Raw genomic sequence first — 23,324 nt, 5'->3', positions numbered from 1 at the left:
CGCCGACCCTCCCTGACCGGGGGTGAGGCCGGGGCGCAGGGCCGCGACGCTCCTGGCCTACCCCGAGGGACACCCGCGGGCGGAGGGCGCGGGGGGTCGGGAACGGCGAACGACCCCGGGGCACCGGGCGGCCGGCGGCCTCGAGTTCCTGCACGCAGGACCGGCGGACGGGGCGGGCCGGCCGGGGAGGTCCGCTCGGGGTCCGGGTCGAGGCGGGTGTGGGCGTGTGCTGCCCCCACGCGGCCGCCGCGGAGCGCGGAGACCCGGCCGCTGAGTCCTGGGGCCCCCGGTGAGCCGCGGTAAAACCTGGACCCTGTGCTGGGAGCGTACTTCCAACCCCCCGCCCCCGCGGTGCCCGAGCCCAGCGCACGGCCTTAGCGGCAGCAGCCCCCGCGCAACGGCGGAGAGAGGCGCACACGGTCCCAGCACCTGTCCCGAGAACTCCGGGGTGTGGAAACCACCTACTCCCAGTGGAGAAGCAAACCCTTCCCCTTCAGTCTGCATCTGCTTCCGTGGAGGGAGGCCCTGGCCGGGGGACAGGCGCGTGCTGTCTGCCAGGGGGAAGCCACTGGAAGGAATGGCTTCGCTGGCTGCTAGGCCTGGCCTTCTTACCCAGGTGCCCCGCGTCCTCCCCTCACCCTCCCCCCCTGCAGCCCTGCATTCACTGTTCACCCAAGAGGCCAGTCTTCCCAGAGACTTATCCCGGGCACCATGTTTAGCCTTGGGAGTCACCAGTGACTCCATTCCCCATAGCTATGAAATGTACACTCTAGGAGTCTTTCCAAGCATTTATTTTTGTGTCTGCATGGTGTTGAAGCTCAAACGCTGGGACATGGGACCTTATGCTACCACTAAGCTACAAACCCTGCTTCAAGCACTTTTCCTATTTTATAAAAATGGTATTGGGGTTTGAACCCAAGACCTCACAAGACTTCTCTGTCTCGCCCAAAGCTGGTGCCCTACCACTTGGTCTATATCTCTAACCCAACTTTTTGCTAGTTAATTGAAGATGGAATCTTGTAGACTTTTCTGTCCAGGCTGATTTTGAACCACAATCTTCCAGATCTCAGCTGAGTAGCTAGAATCACTGGCATAACCACCAGCACCGGAACCAAGAATCTTTCTTATGCAGCATTTTCTCCCTAGTCCTCCCCCCATTTCCATCATCCCCAGTCTGGCTCAGATTATCTTTGTTTCCTGTCTGGGTGTTTGTGAAAGATCCTCCACCTCTATGACTGGGGGTCATTGTAACTGGGGCTCCAGAAAGTTGCCTGAGCAGTGATAAACTTTGCAGCTGGCATTTGAAACTACAAGAATGGTCTCGATTGTCTGGAGCAAGAGGGAGCTACACAGGCAGCCTCAGGAACACGATTTTTAAGGGAAGGGCCACATTGTCTACCTCTACCTGATGATGGGACCTGGAATGGCCATCTTGGTCTCAGCTCTTGCTGAAAGCAGACAAACTATATGAGAGATAAAGTCTGACCCCTCAGTGCCACCCAGCACCACGCACAGCCTGGACACGGTCTGGATCTAAGTGAATGTTTAAAAGACCAAGAAACATTTAAGTTGTTCATGTTACTGCATTTGGAGGCTTCCTGTTACCACATCTTAACCTGCACTGTGATACTGTGATATATTAAGAAATTGGGACACACACACACACCCAAGCACTTGGAAAGCTGAAGGAGAATAGTAAGTCTTAAAATAAATGAACAAACAAAATCATACAGATCATCATGAGTTTGAGGCCAGCCTAGAATACACAGCAAAAACAAAAGAAAACAAAACAACAACAACAAAAAATACAAGGAGAAATGTGTATTTGGCCACTGCCTGGGGTTCCTGGTTCCCCCAAACCTTGGGAATCTCCAGTGTGAGAACTACCTTTTGCACACCAATGTGATTATAGTGGCTGGAGACCTCTAAATGAACTCAGAATGAGAGCTGTCCCCAGAAAGCAGGTTCAAAATATTTTCAGCCCAGTCCAAATTGAATTACAGGCCAGCCGACAGAGCGCTGTCTGTTGCTGGAAAGTTTCCTGCATCTGAAATGACTACCGAGTGGTGTATGAGAGCCAGAAGAGAAAAAAGACATTCTTTTTTTTTTCTTAACATCCTAATGCACCTTCAATTTAAGCCTATGTTCTTAATACACAGTAAGCAAAAGGAAACAAAGAACTCTCTGAAAAAAAATCATGTGAACAAAATTCAGCTGTCGTAGTATCTCAAAGAACAAAATATTTAGGAGTAAAATATTTAGGCAGTAAAAGACTTGTGCACTGAAAGCCACAAAATGTCACGGAAAGAAATCATAGGAGACATAAATCAATGAAAAGACAGCTTCAAAGACTAAGAGATTTACACTATAAGACTGACATTGCCCAAAACAATCTAAATACAGATTTAATGTGTATCTATCAAAATCCCAGCACTATTTATGAATAGAAAACTCAATCCTAAAATTCATGTGGAATCTCAAGGGGCCCTAAGTTGCCAAAATAATCTTTAAAAAGAACACAGTTGGGAGCTTTACACTTCCAGATTTCAAAATGTACAAAGATGCAGTAACCAATACTATAGAGGGCTGGCATAAAAACTGGTAAAGATAAAATGTTTTATGTGAAGAGAAATTCTGGAGACTGGTACATAGCAATGAGAAAAAAAACTCTGAAAAAACTCAATGAACTGTACGCTTAAAATGTACAGGGTGATAACTTTTATATTACAATTTAAATTTAAAAAATTTAAAAACGTGTTTATTAGCATTAATTGCATGAAGGAATTTCACTTTAGCAAGTCCATATGGACCCCCGCATACCTATGCACACAAAGTACCTTGATCAAATGCCCACATTCCATCACTCTCATCATCTCTCATCCCAAACTAGCCCACCAAGCCTAATCATTCCATTTTCACACATGTACATAAAGTACTTTGACCATATTCGCCCATCTTTATTCCTCTCATTCCCCTTCCCCTACCCACTAGTACCCACACCTCTGTTTTATATTATTGTCATTAGTTTTTGTGTATATTGATTGTCCAAAAGGGTTTTTTACTACAGTATTTGACACATGAATATACAGTACTTTAATCGTACTGACCACCTCATTTATTCTCACATCTTAAGACAATTTTAATGGGAAGCAAAAGTAGAAATGGAAAGTTCTGCGTTGTTCTGAACCTGTAACTGCCTGCCTAATGATGAATTTCCCTTCTTCCATAGCAAAGGGCAAAGCCTCAAATTGTCTGAATGACCTCCCTCCCCTACCACGTGATTCAGGTCAGTCCTGATTGGTTCAATTCAGTCATGATGGTCTTACTTTCATGGGCAGACTGGGTCACCCAGTCTGGTGAGGAAGTCTTTTGGAGCCTTGCTCAAGAAATAAGACTTACCAGGGTCATATATATATACATATATATACTGGTTCCTACCAGGATACGATGCGTGGGGTTTCCACACTCAGTTTTCAATCTGGAAAGCCACAGGCAGAAGCCTAGAAAGTAAGAATCTTAGGTCACAGCTGAGAACACAGGGAAAGAACAGGAAACAAGATTTTCCTAGGGAAGTTCCTAGAGTACGTGGGCTCCATCTTGTGGCTCTTTCACTAACTGCTTAGAAGATTAATTTTGGAAACCGCTAGCCAACGTTGGAGATTTGACAACTTGTGGGGTGAGTAGGTGTAGGGCAATGGTTCTCAAATGTACTTGAGCATCCCTCTGCAAACCTGTGGAAGGAAATGTTGGTCCCTAAGTCTCCCCAGTGACCGCAGGAGGGCTAGGGAGCCTATCCAGAGACACTGAAGACAAGAAGAGCCCATCTTCATCCCTTTCTGGAGAATATTCTTTCAAGGGCTGCAAAGGCTCTTTCAGCCCCCATTTCCTGAACGGGGAAAGGGAAATGCGTCCCCTCCCCCTTTGCCCTATAATAAACTCGTTTCCACGTAAATAAGAATAAGTAAAGTCTGCCCAGGGTCTAGGCCTTGTCCTCCCAGCCCTGTGCCTGGTGGGTGGTGGGCCTGAGCCGCAGGCCCGCGCCATGGCCGAAGCCATGAGCGCTGTCCTCTGGTTCACTCCAACCCTCTCAGCTCACGGGACACAGGCTCGACAGCCATGTTGCGGGTGGGCACCTGTGATTTAACCCTCTTTCCTCTGGGGCTCCCCACCACCCGCTTCCTGACTGGTTTCCTCGTCCTCCCGACCCCCAAATAAGTAAACCAGGCGCGACCGGAGGGCAGGCTGGTCTGATGGGACTAAGAGGCGCAGCGCCTCCCACCCGGGCCGGGGCTTCCCCTCGACCCCGGGCCAGGTCGGGAAACAGCTTGTAGGCCCCGTCCCCAGGCTTCCCCACGGAACCCAGGCCGCTCGACGACGACCGTTGGAAGGCCCTTGGCGGGAAAACCAGGGTAGGCGGAGACTAAGGCGCAAAGGCCCGCCCCACTCTTCCGGGATTCGTCGCTCGCGGCGGAAGCGGGCCTCGCGATTGGTCCGCGCTGCCTTCGCTCAGCAATCTGAGTGGGAACGTTCTGGACACTTGGGGCGTAGGCAGTCGAGCGTCGCCTGAAGGTGGGAGTGGCACGCGCGTCCACTCTCGGAGACCCGCGGGGCTCCTGGGATGATGGAGCCAGACTCCGCGGAGACCCCGGGGCCTTTCCCCGCGGCCTCCCTCAAGGAGGAGCTGCAGTGCGCGGTGTGCTACGACCCTTTCCGGGACGCGGTGACCCTGAACTGCGGCCACAACTTCTGCCGCGAGTGCGTGAGCCGCTGCTGGCTGGAGCAGCTGGAGCCCGCCTGCCCGGTGTGCAAAGACCCCGCGTCGCCCTCGGCGCTGCGCACCAACCACACCCTCAACAACCTGGTGGCCAAGGTGCTGCAGGCCGAGGGCGCGTGCGGGCCCGGCCGCCGCCCGACGCGCCGCTGCCGCCAGCACCGCGCCGAGTTCTCGCTCTACTGCCAGGAGGACAAGGAGCTGCTGTGCGGGCCCTGCGGGGCCGACTCGCGCCACCAGGACCACCGCGTGCTGCTGCTGGAGGACGCCGCCCGCAACGCCCGGGTGAGGGCCGGCGGGACCCGCGCCGTCCCCGCCACCCCGAGCGTCCCTGCAACCCCGCGCGGCCCCTGCGACCCCCCCCCCCCCGAGCGGTCCCGCCACCCCGAGCGCCTTCCCCGCCCCGCAACCCCCCGCACCGTCCTCGCGATCTCAAACGTCCCGCAACCTCACGTCGTACACCCGCCCCCCCCACCTCCCAACCCCTTGCGGTCCCTGCAAACGTCCCCGCGACCTGCGCTGTCCCCGCGATCCTGGGTCGGCCCCGCCATTCCCCCAACCCGCCCCACGGCCCCACACCTTTCCTGCCCCAGCTTCTGGTGGCTTCTCTGGCTTGAGTGAATCCCCACTCCCATCCGTGGACAAGGTACCCAGGGCTCCTGAATGGCAGGAGAGGCAATTGGCAGCTAGGTGATAGCTAGGACTACTCTCCCAAGACCACACCCTGCCCTTTGCTCAAGGGGTCAGGTCAGACAGTGGCATGTGGTCCAGCCCCACGGTAACCTGGATATACCCACGGGCTCCCAAGCCTGTCACCCTCAGTTGAGAGGTGGAGGAGGAGTCCAAGATCTGGCCCATGGCAGGGGGAATTTGGAGATTTCTTTTTCCTCCCTGGAGCCCAGAACTTGCAGCGTGCCTAGCTGTGGGAGAAGGCCCTGGCAGTAGTGGGCTAATTTATTCTGAATCTCTCTAAATAGGCAATAAATATACTTAACAGGGCTAAACTAACACGGAGTAGTTTTTCTTACAGGATGAGAAAATGATTAGAAAAGTGTTCATCTGGTTCAGAGGTTTGTTGTTGTTGCTTTAATTTTAAAACTTGGTGTGTGAGCCTGTACTGGGGTTTGAACTCATGGGCACTGTTCTTTAGCTATTTTACTCACAGCTTGGTGCTCTACACTACTTGAGCCACACCACCACTTCAGTGTTTTGTGGAGTTGCTTTTGGTTTTTGCTGGTTAATTAGCAATAAGAGCCTCACTGACTTTCCTGCTAGGGTTGGTTTGGAACTCAGATCCTCAGGACTCAGCCTCCTGAGGAGCTAGGATTACAAGTGTGAGCCACCTATAACTGGCTTAAAATGTTTTTGACTCTTCACTTTTAGAAATGTATCTTCCGTTGTGGTCATTTATGTATCAACTAAAAAAACAAGTTTCTGAAAATGTCTTGTATTCTGGCAGTTTTCCCCATGCTTTTAAAAAAAGTAAATTAATTTGTTTTTCATCACCTACTAATATTTGAGTTAGCTGGCAGGAAGCAGGGTTGTACTGCAAAGGAGATAGTTCAGGAGCCCCCCAATACCTGTCCTCTAGGCCCCTTTATCCCCTTTTCTGCAATAACTTTATTTTAAAAGTTGAATACAGGGCAAGGAAAGTAGTTCAGTAGTAGAGCCCTTGCCTAGCATGTGTGGGGCACTGCATGTATGGGACACTAGCATGAATGACACTGGGTTCCATCCCTAGCACCACGCAAAAACATTACAGTTCCATACACATGTTGACACAGTTCCAATGAAAGGTGATGGAAAGATGACATCAATATACATATTTGAATAAGTAACCCTGGTTCTTAGCTGTATTTGTTAGCAAGGATCCACAGCAATGTGTTTCCCCATTTGAGCTGGCAGAGGTGTCTGGAGAGCTGAGTTGGGCAGCTGGGGACTTGGGACTGATTTAGTAGGGGGACTGAAGATCAAGTCCTGATTAGTCCTGGTGCAGCTGGTATAGATAGGATAGGCAGGAGACAATGCTGAGAACCCTTAGGCAGAGGCCCCATGTTAGCCCCCAGCCAGGATTCAAGAGGTCAGGTCTAGGGGCATCTTGCCATTATCTGCACAGATGCCTTGAACTGCTAGGTCTCAGGCAGGAGGTGAGCTAGCCAATAGTTCCCTCGCCAGAAGTGCTAGGCAGGTTAAGGAAGCAAAGGAAAGGTATTTTGGGCAGAGGCAACAGCACATGGAAGTCTGGAAGGTGGATAGCTTGCCCTTGTAGGCACCAGGAGAATTTCAGAGTAGTTAAACTGGGAGTGGAGATGCAGTCAAAGCCAGGAGGCACAAATTGTAGCTTTATCTCCACTGAGGTTTAATGAAGAAAATGGGTAATGTGAGATGAGTGGTCATGCAAGATGTCTGAGAGTTGGAGAGATCTAGTACCTGAGGATCTGAGGACATGCAGTCTGTAGTACTCTGTTATCCACAGTAGAAAATTGAATAAAACATTCCCCATCCAAGTAACTTCTTTCATCCTGCCCTGATTACTGACACACTTGCTGTCCTCAGCTTTCAAGCCAGTCCATACAAATCTCAGATGCAACAGAGCACAGTTATTGCCTACTTGTCAGAGCCTGTGTCCAGGGTGGAGGGATTCTCATTCTGCCCTGCACGGAGGCTCTGAGTAACTGAACTGCAAGCTTAGGTGCCATGATTGATACCTGTTTGTTAACAGGTCATGCACTTCATGATGAATCTGGAAGTCAGTTTTGAGTTAGGTAAGGATAAGGTCTGGATGAGATCCAGTATATTTGCATTTCTGTGTACTTATACAGAATGAGAATCTGATGATTAAATGTCATAATTTGTTAATAAGCACATACCATCTTACATGGTATGCTCATGACTTTATAATTAGTATCATTAGAATTGTTATTTTTATTATTTTTCCAAAGACAACTCTTGGAAACCCTTCTCAGAATGTGGAGAAGAAAAAAATATAGAGAGAAAATATCAGGTCACTAGATGGAGGTATGACTCAGTAGTAGAGGATAAGTGCCTGCTGAGCAAATGTGAGACCCTGAGTCTAAACTCTAGTTTGGGTATGGGATGTGATAACCCTCAGATATTAAAGATAGATATTTAACCTAAAACTCAGTGGTTCTTTTCTTTTTTGAAAGAAGGTCTTAACTTTGTAGATCAAGTTAGCCTCAAACTCTTGATTCTCCTGCCTCCATCCTACTGAGTGCTGAGATTACCGATGTATACTATCATGCCTGGCTCAGAGTGGTTCGTTAGGAAGTATATGGAGGCTAGAAGTGACAGATAAAATTTAAAAAACTAAATTAAACAAAGTCTGAGTTTGTCAGCTAAAGTCTTTCACACTATCCAAATAATCAGTCATGTGTAGGTAAAGCCTCTGGGGAGATGACATCCCTATCCTTGTCAGACCATCCAGTTTGGGAATTTGGAAAGGTTATAGCTATTCCCAAAGCTCTGGGATCCCAGGGCCCACCCTGGACTAGCTGTAGGTTTGGACAGGATAGCTTACTCTGCTGTATTATCACCAGCTTGAGAGAGATTGGGCCCCTTTAATTCCTCAGCCCCATCTATCCACCTGCACCAAGCATAGATGAAGGTTTGGTTAGAAACCTCTGAGGGCCCTTTGTACTGCAAATGTGGACTTAAACACTAGGATTTTTTTTTTTTTTTTTTTTTTTTTTTTTTTTTTTTTTTTTTTTTTTTTTGTCGGTCATGGGGCTTGAACTCCAGGCCTGGGCGCTGTCCCTCAGCTCTTCAGTTCAAGGCGAGCGCTCTACCACTTGAGCTACAGCGCCACTTCCGGTTTTCTGGTGGTTTATTGGAGATAGGAGTCTCATGGTCTTTCCTGCCCGGGCTGGCTTTGAACCGCGATCCTCAGATCTCAGCCTCCTGAGTAGCTAGGATTACAGGCGTGAGCCACCAGCGCCCGGCAACACTAGGATTTAAACAGGATTTGAGCTGTGCCTGTAGTACATGGCTCAACTGTAACTAGTAATATAGATGTTAAACTGAGATTCTAGCTGTAGATGTGCTTGGTCTCCAGCCCTTAACTCACCTCCCTGCCTAATCATTCCCCACATCAGGCCAAATGTAAGAACATGGAGCATATACTGCAGCAGAAAGTCAGGACCTTCAGCAGTACTCGGAGTTCCTATGAGGCCCTGGCCAAGCACAATCAGGTGAGTGAGCGACAGGGCTAAGTGGGGAGTGGTCGGACACCACAATCCAGTAGAGGTAAGAGAGGGAGAGTTGGCTCTGACTTTGGCCAACATGTCCCCTAGGGTAACTATTGACTCTGAGTTGACCTCAGCATTGATGGTTTTGTTCACCATGCCTTTGGATGCTGAACTGGGCCACTCTGCCTTTGATAACCTGGATTTCCAGCAGCCACAGGATTGCCTAAGAAGTCCCCTGTGCCATTGGCACATGTGTCATATGCTACCATCTACTGGGTTTTCAAGCCAGTATGATTTGGTGTTCCTTAGTGATTCCTTGTTTCCTCATTCCTTAAATATATAATGTCCATCACTGTCACTGTCAAATCGCTCATACGCATCCCACCTGATTCTGCTTTTGTTCTGCATTCCACTGTCTACTGTCTGTGTACTGGACATCAGCCAGTCTACTACTCTACTTAAAACTGCTCCGTGGCAGCATATTCCCTTGAAAGTGCCGTTCACTAAGGCTGTGATCTGCCCTGCCTGCCTGGTGCTGTCTGCCACAGCCACCTGCCCTCTCTGTTCCTTATATAACCAAGTCTCCCCAGACCTCTCACTCAGCATCTTACCTCGGCTCACATTCCCTCTCAGAGCTTTTCCTGGTAACATGGCTCACTGTCAAGTCTCCCTGCTTTATCCTCTTCAAGACATTTCATTATTTATCATCACTTTTTTGGTTCCTTCTTTTTATCTCTTCCCATCCAAATAAAGACAAGTGGATACATTATTCCTATTATCTTGAAGTTCTGGGCAAATTGTAAATGACTAAGGAAAAGCTCTTAGCAGTGGGCTTTAGTTCCATAGCCAGCTGATAATGAGGCTCTTTCCTGAACCCAAGCCTTGTCAGTGGGCACACATACTAGGATGTTTTTCAGAGCAGTGTCAGGCAGCCCAAACTGGTGTGGCTCTGCTATGGATATGTCCAGCTGAATGATAATTACTAAGAGCATTCACCTGAAGAGGCAATAGACCCAGATAAACCGTGTTGCTATAATCTAGAAAGATTAGGACAGTAACTCTCCAGTAGCCTTTCACAACCAAGCCCAGTTCTCCAGGCAAGCCTTTCAGACCCTGCCAAACAAACTCCCTGAATCTGATTCTTTTTATTCCTTTAGAATAAGGCAAAGCATAAAAGTATCCAGCAGAGAGCAGTCACTCAGTATTTCTGATGTCTTTGAAACCCAAAAGTTCATAGGGTTCTACTTTTTTTTTAATTGTCAAGGTGATATACAGAGGGGTTACAGTTACATAAGTAAGGTAATATTGTACATACATTTTTTGTTAAACTTGTTACCCCTTCCCTCATTTCTCCCACTTCCTCCTCAATCCCCCAAGTTGTACAGATTATTTCCAGCATACTGTCTTGTGAATATTGCTATTGCATTGGTTCCCTGCTTGTCCTTTGTCTCAAAATTCTGCTGTTCCCCTTCCTTTCCCTAATTTAGATAAATAGATATACAGTACAGGGTATCAAAATCAAATACAGTGACAACAGGGGATATAAAATTGGGGGAAGAAATACAAAAAAATACAAGAAATCACACAGTACATTAAAAACAATAACACAACAATGCTTGATAAGAAATGTACTCATTACCTTGCTTATGTTATTGTAACCCCTCTGTACAGTATTTTCACAATAAAAAGCTTATTAAAAAAACAACAACAAAGGAAAAACCTCTTGTGTCCATGTCTTGGTGTTCATTTCACTTAGCATCATCTTATAGGGTCATATGTATGTAGCTATTGAACTATTCTGCCCATCTGCTAAGATTATCCTAGACGTATACTGTTTATTGCAAATAAGGAAACCATGGGACCTTTACTCCTTTGGGTCTGGCTTACTTCACTTAATATTATTTTTTCCAAGTCTTTCCATTTCCTTACAAATAGGGTGGTTTCTACTTTTTCATTGAATTATTTTGTTATATGTCAGAACCATAAACACAGATTGAGCTCACTGTCAGAAAATTACCCACACTGCCATTGCTGGAGAACACCTTTCAAGTTGTTTTTCCCATATTGTCGTGGACTCATCTAGCCTCATCTCTGCTCTTTACTTTGCTTTCCTTTATGACCAAAATAATTTTGAGTGGCTTTGCCATGGGGCAGGGCTGGACTAGTCATATTAGAAGTGAGATCTATCAGTCTGTCCATCATCCCAGATATTGGAAGACTCTTTGCTTTCTGTACAGGTCAAGAGTTGTACATAGTCCAGTGAATTTCTGTTTGATGCTTTTATTGTTAAATCCCACAAAACCGTGAATATACATCTCAATGTTTATGTCCTTTATTGTTAGCAGTGATAATGGCTAAAGGTGCCTTGACACTACTGATTTTTTCCTACCTTGTTCAGTTCTTTCTTCTGTATGATAAAAATTTATCTTCCAGGGATGGGAAGTTGGCTCAGTGGTAGAGCGCTTGCCTTGCATGCCTGAGGCCCTGGGTTCGATTCCTCAGCACCACATAAGCAGCAAAAAGAGCCAGAAGTGGCATTGTGGCTCAAATGGTAGAATGCTAGCCTTGAGCTGAAGAGCTGAGGGACAGCACCCAGGCCCAGAGTTCAGGTCCCACGACCGGAACCCCCCCCCCCAAAAAAGAAAAAATTTATCTTCCATCCTCTCTATTATGTATATTATCAGTCTTTTAGCCTAATGCTATTGTCTGTCTCACTTACCTTTTTTATTATTGGTAAATTTGTGTATCATTTCAAAGTATAAGTCTTTTCATATAATTGTCTTCAGTAAATGTCAGTTCATGTCCGTTTTGTTCTTGAAATATTTATCTTTCTCCTAGTTCATTTGTAAAAGTGCTTTGTATATTAAGACTAGCTGTAGTTTATCAAATATGTTGTAAATATTTTTCAAGTTTGTTATTTTCTCAGTAAATTATTTTTGTCATCTTTTCAGAACCATACATATTTATTGAATTTTTCAATCCCAAAATGAGTTCACAGGCTGGGAAGGTGGCTCAGTGGTAGAGTGCTTGCTTTGCATGCATGAGGCCCTGGGCTCCATTCCTTAGCATCACATAAGCAGAAAAAGCCAGAAGTGGCGCTGTGGCTCAACTGGTAGAGCACTAGCCTTGAGCTGAAGAGCTGAGGGGCAGCGCCCAGGTCCAGAGTTCAGGCCCCACCACTACCAAAATGAGGTCACAACCTGCTGTAGCTAAACATACATTTTGATTGTTTTTCTAATAGTTGTCTTCTAATTATGTCTATATACTTACTTGTGTTAATAATCTTGCCATATAAAAGTCTTAATTATTATTTTCATAATTCAGTTATCTCATTCCTTTAAGCCTTCCAAGTTTCATGTAATGCTAAGGAAGGTCTTTCTCATTCCAAGGTAAGAAATATTTCTTTGCTTTTTCCCTAAGTATTTGTGTGGTTTTTATCCTCCCTTCTTTACTACTTTTTGTATTAGGATTTGGAGTGTAAATATTATTAATGAATGTGTTTTAAAAGAAATATTTCATCTTTACTAAAGCTTTTCACTTAGATACATCTAAGGTCCTCAAATTTGAAGACAGATCACTTGTAAAAGTTTCTGCTAGTTTGCAATAATTCATTTCTGTGATTCAGGACTTTCCTTGTTGTTCAACCTAAATAAGATTCAGAAGATTTTATGTAGTGGAGGTTAGGACTGAGGTTGACAGGGTCAGCTACAAGCAGTGATTCCATTTAAAAAATATGCAGCACAACTGTTTCTCCATTTCTAAGGTGATCTTAACCCCCCATGATAACCCATGATTACACTGAAGTATAGAACACAAGTGCTTCACTTAAAGTCTGAAGGTCCCTAGCTGGAGAACAGATGAGGCCCCTCCCTACATCTGACCTTGAGCCCTCTGCTCTGCTGCAGGTTGAGACTACCTGGCTGGAAGGTCGCATTCACCAGGAGTTTGAAAAGCTACAAGAGTTCCTGAGGGTAGAAGAAAAGGCCACCTTGGACATGATGACTCAGGAGAGCAGACAGAAGCAGCTGCTGATAGATGAGAGGGTGAAGCAGCTCTCACGAGAGGTGGAGGCGCTGAACCGAGAGGTTAAGCGGCTGAAGGTGGAGATGAGGGAAGATGATATTTCCTTTCTCCTGGTAAGAGGCTCAACATCTGGGTTCAGGGTGCCCCAGACCGCCAGCTCCACCCAGCTCACTCTGCCTGTGACTTTCTGAAACTGTTCCCCCATGAGCTTATGTTGTTGTTGAGACTAGGAAGTCCATTGGAGCAGTCCCAGGAGCCTCTGGGGGGGGGGTCTTCATTTTCTATGTTATGATTTGAATTTTTTTACTTAAGTAAGGTGTTGGTTCTCGTGTGTGTGTGTGTGTGTGTGTGTGTGTGTGTGTGTGTGTGTGTGTGTGTGTGTGTGTGTGTTGTGCTTGTGCTGGAAATCAAACCTAGGATCTTGTATTTGTTTGGCAAACACTCCTACCACTAAGCTACATCATCAGTCCTCAGTCCTCCTCCCTTCTTAAGAATGATTTTATTCTCTCTTTTAAAAAACAAGATTGAGGACTGGGAAGGTGGCTCAGTGGTAGAGCACTTGCCTTGCATGCCAGAGGCCCTGGGTTCGATTCCTCAGCACCACATAAGCAAAAAAGAAAAAAGCCTGAAGTGGCGCTGTGGCTCAAGTGGTAGAGTGCTAGCCTTGAGCTGAAGAGCTGAGGGACAGTGCCCAGGCCCAGAGTTCAGGCCCCACGACCGGACCCCCCCCCAAAAAAAAACAAAAAAACAAGATTGAATTCAGGTTTTCTTCCATTTAGTGATTTTGTCATTGGTCCTTACAGAGAAGTTTCTGGAACTTGACAGCTGGTTTGTAAATCAGTCAGGATTTGAGGTACAGTCTCCTTCTCCCATAGAACAGCTGAACTTTCCAGAAAGGAGTCTTTGCACAGTGGAGTTGGAAGGGTCAGGGAAGTCTCTGGAGACAGTGTCGTCCATCCTGGGTAGGACCTTTGTGAGTTGTGTGTGCTATACAAAGCCTTGACCCATAACGTCTGTATTCCATAGGAGACCCCTTCTTACAGTCATTTGAGTTTCTTAGCATTGTGCTCATTGCCTATTCTGTTTAGGAAATTGTATTATCCTGTGTTCAGAAATGATTTTTATTTGTGACAAATTTTTTACAAAACAGCTGTTTTGATGTCATTTTCATACTATACTATACAATTCACCCATTTTCTAAAATTTATTTTTTAAGAAAATGAGGTCTCACTGTGTTGTCCAGGCTGACCTCAGATTCCTGGGCCTAAATTTTCCTCCTCCTAACTAGTTTGACTACAGTCATGCATCACCATGCTTGGCTTCATTCAGCCATTAAAAATGTATAATTTAATGGTTTTCAGTATTGTATAGAGCTGTGCAACCATTATATCAATCAATTTTAGAACATTTCATCACCCTAATAAAAAGCCTCACATCCCTTGGCACTTCTCCCCAATCCTGTAACCACCCTACTTTTTTTTTTAAAAAAAGTCTATATTTGCCTCTTCTAGAAATTTCATACAAATGCAGTCATATAAATATATATAGTCTTTTGTGACTGACTTTTTTTTCTTTTTGGCAGTACTGGGGCTTGAACTGAGTCTGTCCTGCTTGCTAAGCTGATGCTCTGCTTCTTGCTGTTTATTTTGGAGATAAAGCCCCTTGAGGATTTTTATTCCTGAGTTGGTTTCAAACCATGACTCTCTGGATCTCACTTTCCTAAGTAGCTAGGATTACAAGCATGAGCCACTGCTGCCTGGCTAATGACTGGCTTCTTTTAAAACTCCACTTTGTGGCATCTTTCAGTGCTTCTTTCATTTTTATGGACAATTTCCCTTATCTATTACATTTTATTCCTCAATGGATAGTCATTTGGATTGTTTCTACTCTTTGGCTCTTATAGAAAATAGGGATATAAGCATTTATACACAAGTTTTATGTGGATATCTTTTTCATTTCTCTTGGGTATATCCCTAAGATTTACCATATCACATGATTTTTTCAAATTCCTTGAAGAACTGCCAGACTATTTTCTAAATAGACTGTACTATTTTATATCCTCATTAGCAGTGTATCATGACTCCAATTTTTATATGTCCTTGCCAATTTTCTTTTCTCTTTAGATAGCCATCCTTTTGAGTGTGAACTAGTATCTTATGATATGATTTGCATATCCCGATAGCTGATCATATTGAGCATCTTTTCACATGCTTATTGGTATTTATAGATCTTTCTTGGGAAAATGTCTATTTGGATTCTTCGCCTACTTTTAATTGGATTGTCTTTTTAATATTTACTTTTTTTTTTTTACTTTTTATACTTTTTAATATTCTAGATATAGGGCCCTTTTCACTTTTAGCTGTATATTTACTATTAAATCTATTTTGAAAATTTTTGTATACTTTGAGTTTTTTCAATCTTGTTTAAGGTGAGGGCCCTACTCCATTCTTTACCATGTTAGTATCTAGTTCTATCAATATAATTTGTTGGGAAGACTGTTCTTTCCCTCATTGACCTTGGCCTGGTGTAGATAATCAGCTGGGGATAAATGTGAGGGTCTATTTCTGGACTTTTCGGTTCTATTCCACTGACTCATGTCTATCCTTATATACCACATTGTTGTGATCACTAATGTTTTATAGTAAGTTTTGAAATAGCCGTGTGTGAGTGCTATTTGTTTTTGAATTTCTATATCAATTAAAAATTTGTTTTTCCGTTTCTACCAAGAAGGCATGTGGGATTGGTTAAATGATCACTTGTGTTGTTTTGAGGTGCTATAGCCTTATAAATGCTAAGCCAGCACTCTCTCCCTCAGCCCTGGCACCTGAGATTTTGATAATGATTTCACTGAATTTGTAGATACACTTGGGCAATGTTGACATCTTAACACTAGCAAGTCTTCTGATAAACATCCTTTTGAGCCTAGAAACTTACATACTTTTCCTGTTGTTGTTTTTTTCTTTCAGAAACACAAGACCCGAAAACGCCGGTAAGTTTTTAAGTCTTGTGAGGGAAGGGGAAGAGTAGGTAGAGAAATTAGGGGCTTAAAATCCAGTGGCTCTAAGACCAGGCAGGCAAGATCAGATGAAAGAGCTCTTTTTCAAAGCATTCCAATTCTGCTTGGCACAGGGAAAGTGAAGAGCCACTGTTCACCTTTCAGGGAAGAACACCAGACCTGTGGCTTGTGTTTTTCACTAGTCATTTAAACTAGCTTCTTGATTGGCCTCCTACCTCTGAGAGCTTCAGGACACTAGGTTAGTGGCCATTGAGTTCTCGGATGAGTATGAAAGAATTGGGTCCTTGTCCAAGATGTCCAAAAATGGAAGAGTGCTGAAAATGGTAGTGAGTTCTTTGTTACTAGAGGAACTTAAGCAGAGGCTTTAGGATACCTGGCTCTGTAGGCAAAAGCATTGTTAAGGTCCCTCCAATTCAGACATCTCCTGAGCAGATGCATGTACTTTTTACCCACAAGAAGAAGTCTCAGTGTTGGAGAACCTCCTACATGTATCTTTCTTAGCTGGGTGGGAGGACCCTTAGTACGGAATCCTGAAGGGGTGTGGCAGCCCAGTGGGCTCCTGGTCCAGACCAGTTTGTTTTGAGGAAAGTCGTGAGGAAATTTAGGATTTAAGCAAGGGACCCAGTCTTGTTGCACATTTTCAGTTAACACACTTCAGTCTGGGATGCCTGGTCCCAGCCCCAACCACTATGCCCAGTCCTCCATTCCCAGGCTCTTCTACACTTTGGAGCCGGAGCCCATCCAGCCTGGCATGCTCATTGATGTCTGCAAGTACCTGGGATCTCTGCAGTACCGCACCTGGAAGAAGATGATTTCATTCATTGAAGTTGGTGAGTGGGGGGGTGCAGGCAAGTGTTTTAGCAAAGAGCCAGCTGAGCTCACCTCTGCTAGATCCAGCTCATTTTCCATCTGCTATCTTTCTAGTCTAGAAAAGGCTCCTGGCCCTTTCCTCCTCGGCTTCTGCTTTCTTCCTTGCCCTGCTTCTACTCCATCCCCTTGTAGTAGGGGATTGGAGTTTAGGCCCTTCCTGTTTAGGTCATGCCTCTGCCTCCTCTTCAGAAAGACAAGTGCTTTCCTTTGTATTCAGAATCCTACCTCCTTGTTCCAGCATCACCTCTCCCAAGGTGACTTCTGTACATAATAGTCACTCTGTCCTGTTTTTACAGGAAGAAATGTCAGTGCTTTTCTGCTATAACCAAAGGACTAAAAACTGAGTGGCTGAAAATGACTGATGTTTAGTCTCTCATTAGAAGTCCACTGTCAGTCTGTGAGCAAGGCCATGCTTCCTCTGAGGCCTGTAGGGAAGAGCCTCCCCACCTCTCCTTAGTTTCTGGTGTTCGCTGATAGTGCCAGCTGTCTCTAGCTTAAGCTACAGTACTTTGTCCCATGGCATTTTCCTTTATGTATCTTTGTCTCTTCTTTTTTTTTACAATGACATGGTCATGGTGGATTAAAAGTCTAATCTCAGCTTAACTAATTACAGAGACCGTATTCCCAATCAAGTCACATACTAAGGGCTTTCACATATCCTCATGAGGAGCATAGTTCAACCCATGTCCACTCCATCAGCTCCTGTACACACTGGAGCAAGTGGGAGAGTGCTGGTATACTGATGATGTCAGCTGGCCTGGGAGCTGGGAGGGTGACTCTTTTACTGACTGTCCCCCTTCTCCTTCTGCCTGTAGTGCCCATCACCTTGGATCCAAACACTGCCTCTGGCTGGTTGTCAGTGCATGATGACCTTGCAAGTGTCAGCAACCAACCCTACTGGAGACAAGTGGAGAATCCAGATCGATTTTCCTCAGCACCAGCCCTGATGGGCTCCCAAGTCTTCTCGCAGGGTTCCCATGCTTGGGAGGTTTCTGTGGGTGGGCTGCAGAATTGGCGTGTAGGTGTGATGCGTGTGGAGTCAGAAGCAGGAGAAGAATGCTACACACGTAACTGCTTCTACGACACACGCTCAGGCTTCTGGTACATGTACCATATGCGGGGTCAGGAGGATGACATGTGTATAGCCTCAGAACAGGGCACAGTAATTCTGCCACTGCCCATGCCACACCGCCTGCGTGTTGAGCTGGAGTGCGAGGATGGCGAGCTGTCATTCTATGATGTTGAGCGCCAATGCCATATGTATACCTTTCATGCTTACTTCGGAGCAGTGCGGCCCTACTTCTACATAGGCCCCCCGCAGGGCAATGAGGCCCATGAGCCTCTGCGTATCTGCCCCCTTCACATCACTATCAAGGAGGAGCTGGATGGCTGAGCTGCCTCTAGCTTGTTAGGTGTTATGCCATGGGCCACTTCTTTTGTTGCCTTGGAAGCCTACATTTCTTTTAGTGTTCTTATAAGCAAAAGTTGATGTTTTTACCTTAATTCCTTTTCCTTGTACTATTTCATTGTGTTCAGTGAAATAAATACAGTTTATTTGTTGGTTGACGAGCACTCAGCTTGTTTCCACTTCTTTGGCTCTTAGGAATAATGCTGCTATGAACATTTGTGTGAATGTTTGTGTGTGTGTATGTGTGTGTAAATGTCTTTAATTTTCTTTGGTATATACTTAGGAAAGGTTTTTCTGGATTTTATGGGAGCCCTAACTTTTAAGAACTGTCAAGCTATTCTCTATTGCAGTTCTACTGTATATTCCTACCAGCAGTGAATATAAGAACATTATGCCACATCCTTGCCAACACTGGCTAGTGTCTTCTAAGTTATCCATCCTAGTATGGGTGAAGTAGTTTGCCATTGTGGCTTTTATTTGCATTTCCCTGATAGTTGGTGATGGATCATCACTTGACCTCTGGATATTACTCAATGGTAGAGTACTTGCCTAGCGTGCCCAAGGCCTTTGGTTCTGTATTCCTCATCCCCCCCCTCCCCCCAAAAAAGGTTTTCATGTGCTTACTGGCCATTATATAATGTCTGCTTAGGAGACTATCTTCAGAGCCTTTGGCCATTTTTTAATTTGTTGGTCATGAGGCTTGAACTCACTGCCTGGGAACTATCCCTGAGCTTTTTTGCTCAAGGCTAGTGCTCTACCACTTTGAGCTACAGCTCCACTTCAGGTTTTTTGGTGGTTAATTGGAGATGAGTCTCATGGACCTTCCTACACAGGCTGGCTTTGAACTTCAGTACTCAGATCTCAGCCTCCTGAGTAGTTAGGATTACAGACATGAGCCACGAGTGCCCCACTCCTTTGGTTATTTTTTAGTTTGGAAATTTATACTTTAATTGTTGAGTGTAAGACGTCTTTTTAACATTTGGGATACCAGTCCCTTTGTCAGCTATATGGCTTATAAATCTTAACTCCTATTCCATGACTTATCTTTTCACTTTTTTTGGGGGGGGGTCAAGTCATGGGGCCTGAACTCTGGGCCTGGGCGCTGAACCTCAGCTCTTCAGCTCAAGGCTAGCGCTCTACCACTTGAGCCACAGCGCCACTTCCGGCTTTTTTCTTTTTGCTTATGTGGTGCTGAGGAATCGAACCCAGGGCCTCAGCCATGCGAGGCAAGCGCTCTACCACTGAGCCACCTTCCCAACCCCTATCTTTTCACTTTTTGTCCTTTTATTTTCTTGATGTCCTTTGAAGTCCAAAAATTTTTCCTTGTGTGATGTCCTGTTTATGTTGTCTTTTTGTTGCTTGCCCATTTGAGGAATCTTGCTTTGTGTGTGCCAAGACTGTGACTTGAGCTCACACTTGGCTTTTAACTTAGAGCTGCCACTCTACCACTTGAGTGATACCTCTAGTTCTAGGAATCTTGCTTTGGGCACTGACCTGAGCCCATATATCCCAATTGGAGAACTTTTTGCAGCTGGATTGGGTGACAGGAAGTTGTGGTCTGATAGTTTTATTAATCCTTCCCTACTCTCCCAGCCCTTTTTCCTTCCTTCAGGCCAAAGGCAGCAGCTCACTAGGATGCCTCCTGTCCCCAGTTTCCTCCTACTCATCCTGAGTGTGGCTGCCAGGTATGCCATCCCAAAGTATCCCCTGGTTACCCTGAGTGTCTCCACGGGTAGTCTGCCTATGTAACCTTTTCCAATGTGTCTTGAAGCTCACGATCTCTTGGCTCTGTTTTTGCATCACATGGGACTCTGGTCAGACAGGCTTCTGCCTGGTGCACTCAGCATTTTCATGACAGTGTTCTGCCATTTTTCATCCTGGCTATTCTGGTTGCATTCTCCAGCTCACTGGGGCACCCTGAGCACATCCTTCCTGGCTAGAACTTGTGCCTTTAGCAACAGGGATCACCTCTTGAAAGTACAGAGCCTTTCAGACCTGAGTCATGACACTACTTGTGGATGCCAGTCCCTTTTTGATATTCTTGGCTCCTTGAACCTCAACCTTGGTCCCTAATTATTGTTTGGTGAGAACTTAGTGCTAAATAGTCATCTTCAAAAGCTCCACAAAGACAAGGTGTGGTAGTACTTTACTTGAGGACAAAAGGTAGGAGGATTAAGTTCTAAGGCAAACTTGGGCAAAAGTGGAAGACCCTATATGTAAACAAACTAAAATCAAAAGGACTAGGCTATGTATGGCTCAGGCTAGGCAAGTGTAAGGCTCTGAGTTCAAGACCCAGCGTTACCAAAAAAAAAGTTATACAAAAGTTCAAATTCAGACTCTCAAATCAGATACTTACCCTGTGATGGAAGAGGTTCCTAAACTTGAACATGCTTCCAAATGTGGCTTCCCACAAGGAGAATAAGGATGATAGCATCTGTTCTAGTCTTTGGGGGAGGCAGAAGAGTCCAGTGAAGCAATTTTAGGTGAAAATGCCAGCTATTCTGTCCTAAACCTAGCATAGGCTTAGAACATGTTGGTTAGTTTTTCAGAAGGTGGGAGAGTTGGTATGTTGAAATTATGATTCACAATGATGACAAATCCCAACGAAAAAAGCTGAAAATTACAAGTTATATTGGGAGTTCTCACTTTCATCAACTTTTTAAAAACAAGAATATATATATATATAAATATATATGTATATATGTGTCACTTAAAAACTTTCAGGTACATGGGGCAATGAATATATTTTAATAACAAAGTGTTATGCCAAGGTCGCAGGACCCCCTCAAGAAGACCACCAAGAGTCAGACTCTACAGCTGTTTTATTTAAATGGGCTGCAGCTCGGGCCTCGTCCTATGCTCCGACACAGCGGAGCCCAGGAGGAGAGCCCAGAGCTAAGGATTTGCAGGTCTTATAAAGGCACACAATCAACCAGTTGTTTTGATTACCACCACGTGTTGCTTTGCTAGACAGAAACAAGCAACACATGGTGGTCACTGCCTCAAACTTTAACCTTTCAAAAGTAGGCCTCAAAGTTAAATGCATAGATGTGCAACATACAAAAAGACAAGCCAGAACTTAACCTGTATGTATTTGATTAGATAATGTGTTTATATGGCTGTAAATGGCAAAAGTACAAAATGAAGGAGCAATCTCTTCCCCACCTTATCTTCCTCCCAGCAGGTAATTCATATCATCATTTTGTTTATAATCTTTCCAGAGATTTGTGCATAGCAATACTGTTTATGAATACATTCTGCCTCCTTCCTCCATATACTGCAATTTAAGAGCAGACTGTCCTGTTTTGTATCCTCAGCAGCCCAAGCAAGAGGAGAAAACTCAGAAGGATGCTATTAAAATTTCTCTCCTCATGGGGGAGGTTTGTCCTGGATGTTTTCATGTAATCCGTTCAATTGGTGAATTTCACTTTTTGTTTCTGTTTAAATATTCCTCCCTAAGACTTTAAAACAAAGAAAAAGTTAAAATGTGAACTTCGTAAACAACCTCAAAACACATTGAAAAAATCTCAATCTTCACAAAAGCATTTAGTAGTTAAGAGGCTGGAATAGGAGATCAACAGCCTGGCTTCAGACTCTGACTGAGCTATGTGGGACCTGGCATCACCTCTGATTGGGGGTGGTGCTACAGATGGGTCTTTAAGAATCAGGGTTTGGAGGAAAAAAAAACAAGAGTTATATGAAAGGATATTGTAATGAGGAACAGATTTTGAGAGACTGCTCATAAAACTACTAATCAGACCAGGCACTTTATAATTGTGTTGTCATGTTCCAAGATGGCTCCTGTACGTATGGAATTAAGAGTGATGTCAAGTGCTGCCTCACAGTCACGGAGAAGGCTGTCTTAGCAGCTATTAGGATTGGCTAGAGACCACTGTGAGTGATGGGAGATGCTGAAGTCATAGCATCTTCTCCAAGGTTTCAGAGAAATGCTGCTGCTTCCTATGGCCTGTTTCACCCACCCCTGCACAAATAAGAGGCCAAAAAGAAGATTCAGAAAGCCTGGAAGTCTGATGGCCAGGGCATAGAGATGCTTTTCTGCTCTGTGTACTGTTACTCCTGCTTTTGGGTATCACTTGGGTGGGTTTTATCTGCCAGGGAACAGGCTGGAAAAGATGGGAGATTCAGTTTCCATGGATACTGGGCTGGCTGGGATTTGCATAATGTAGTTCAGAGACAGTCTGGGAACACTGTGGACTGAGAACAAAAAGGCACATGGGTATGAGTTGGAGAGTCTGGGGAGACACTCCACCCTAGCTCTCTTTGGGCCTGAAACTATACCCTCCAAGCTCTGAACAGGTGCCAGCAGGTACCCCCGGAAGAGAAGGAGAGGAGGCATGAACAGTGTTCCCCACAGGGCACAGTACAAATTACATGTGTGGGGGCCCATCCAGTCCTGCTGTTTTACCTCCCAGCCTTCAGCCATAAGCACAGGCTGCCCTTGCCTAACCCACCTATCTCAGGAACTGCCCTACTCACTGACAACATCTGTCCTGCCTGCTCTTCATCTTCATCTTCACAGGTAAGAAGGAGGCCTATGAAGTCGCAGGACTTAGCAGCACAGAGCTAGACTTCAAATCCAAGTCTAGAGTCTATCTGATCCCAAATCTTGAACAGCAGTAACTGAGGCAGTCTTGTTTGAGGGCTTGTCTCAAGACAGACCAGGGGGGTAAGTGGAAAAATGGCCTTTGGGAATCCTGAAGGAGTGGGGTTCAGGCCCAGTGGACAGAATGCATCAGAGGAGGAAGGTTGGGAGTCTGTTGGCTGCCAGGCTTCCAGCTTGAGTAACACAGCTGGTCTCAAGGCATGGTCTAAAGGTAAGCATGTGAGGTCTGTTGTTGTGGGAACTTTGAGGCCACTTAGGGTCTGGATGGGAGATATGAGTTCAGCAGTGACCCTTTATTGGAGGCCACTGGAGGCTGGGCTCTGACATAGAACATCCAGATAAGAGAATAAGGCTGAGACAAAATTCTGGGGAATGTTGACCCATTTGAGAGGTGGAATTCCAGTTAG

At 45.3% G+C, this 23,324-nt stretch overlaps 1 protein-coding gene across 1 annotated transcript; it reads left to right on the top strand.

Annotated features, from left to right (window-relative positions):
- Positions 1-4,568: 4,568 nt before the first annotated feature.
- Positions 4,569-18,450, top strand: Trim35 (tripartite motif containing 35). The gene is made up of 6 exons (XM_070016008.1): positions 4,569-5,056; positions 8,884-8,979; positions 12,882-13,112; positions 15,966-15,988; positions 16,727-16,845; positions 17,701-18,450. The coding sequence occupies exons 1-6, from the start codon at positions 4,619-4,621 to the stop codon at positions 18,276-18,278; spliced, it is 1,485 nt and encodes a 494-aa protein (XP_069872109.1). The 5' UTR covers positions 4,569-4,618; the 3' UTR covers positions 18,279-18,450.
- The last annotated feature ends 4,874 nt before the right edge of the window (positions 18,451-23,324 follow it).

The sequence above is a fragment of the Dipodomys merriami genome, unplaced genomic scaffold (genome assembly GCF_024711535.1).
Source record: "Dipodomys merriami isolate MVZ:Mamm:240054 unplaced genomic scaffold, mDipMer1.0.p SCAF_12, whole genome shotgun sequence".
Taxonomy (NCBI): domain Eukaryota; kingdom Metazoa; phylum Chordata; class Mammalia; order Rodentia; family Heteromyidae; genus Dipodomys; species Dipodomys merriami.
Note: the sequence above shows the minus strand (reverse complement) of the source record. Positions and strands in the feature narration are given on the sequence as shown.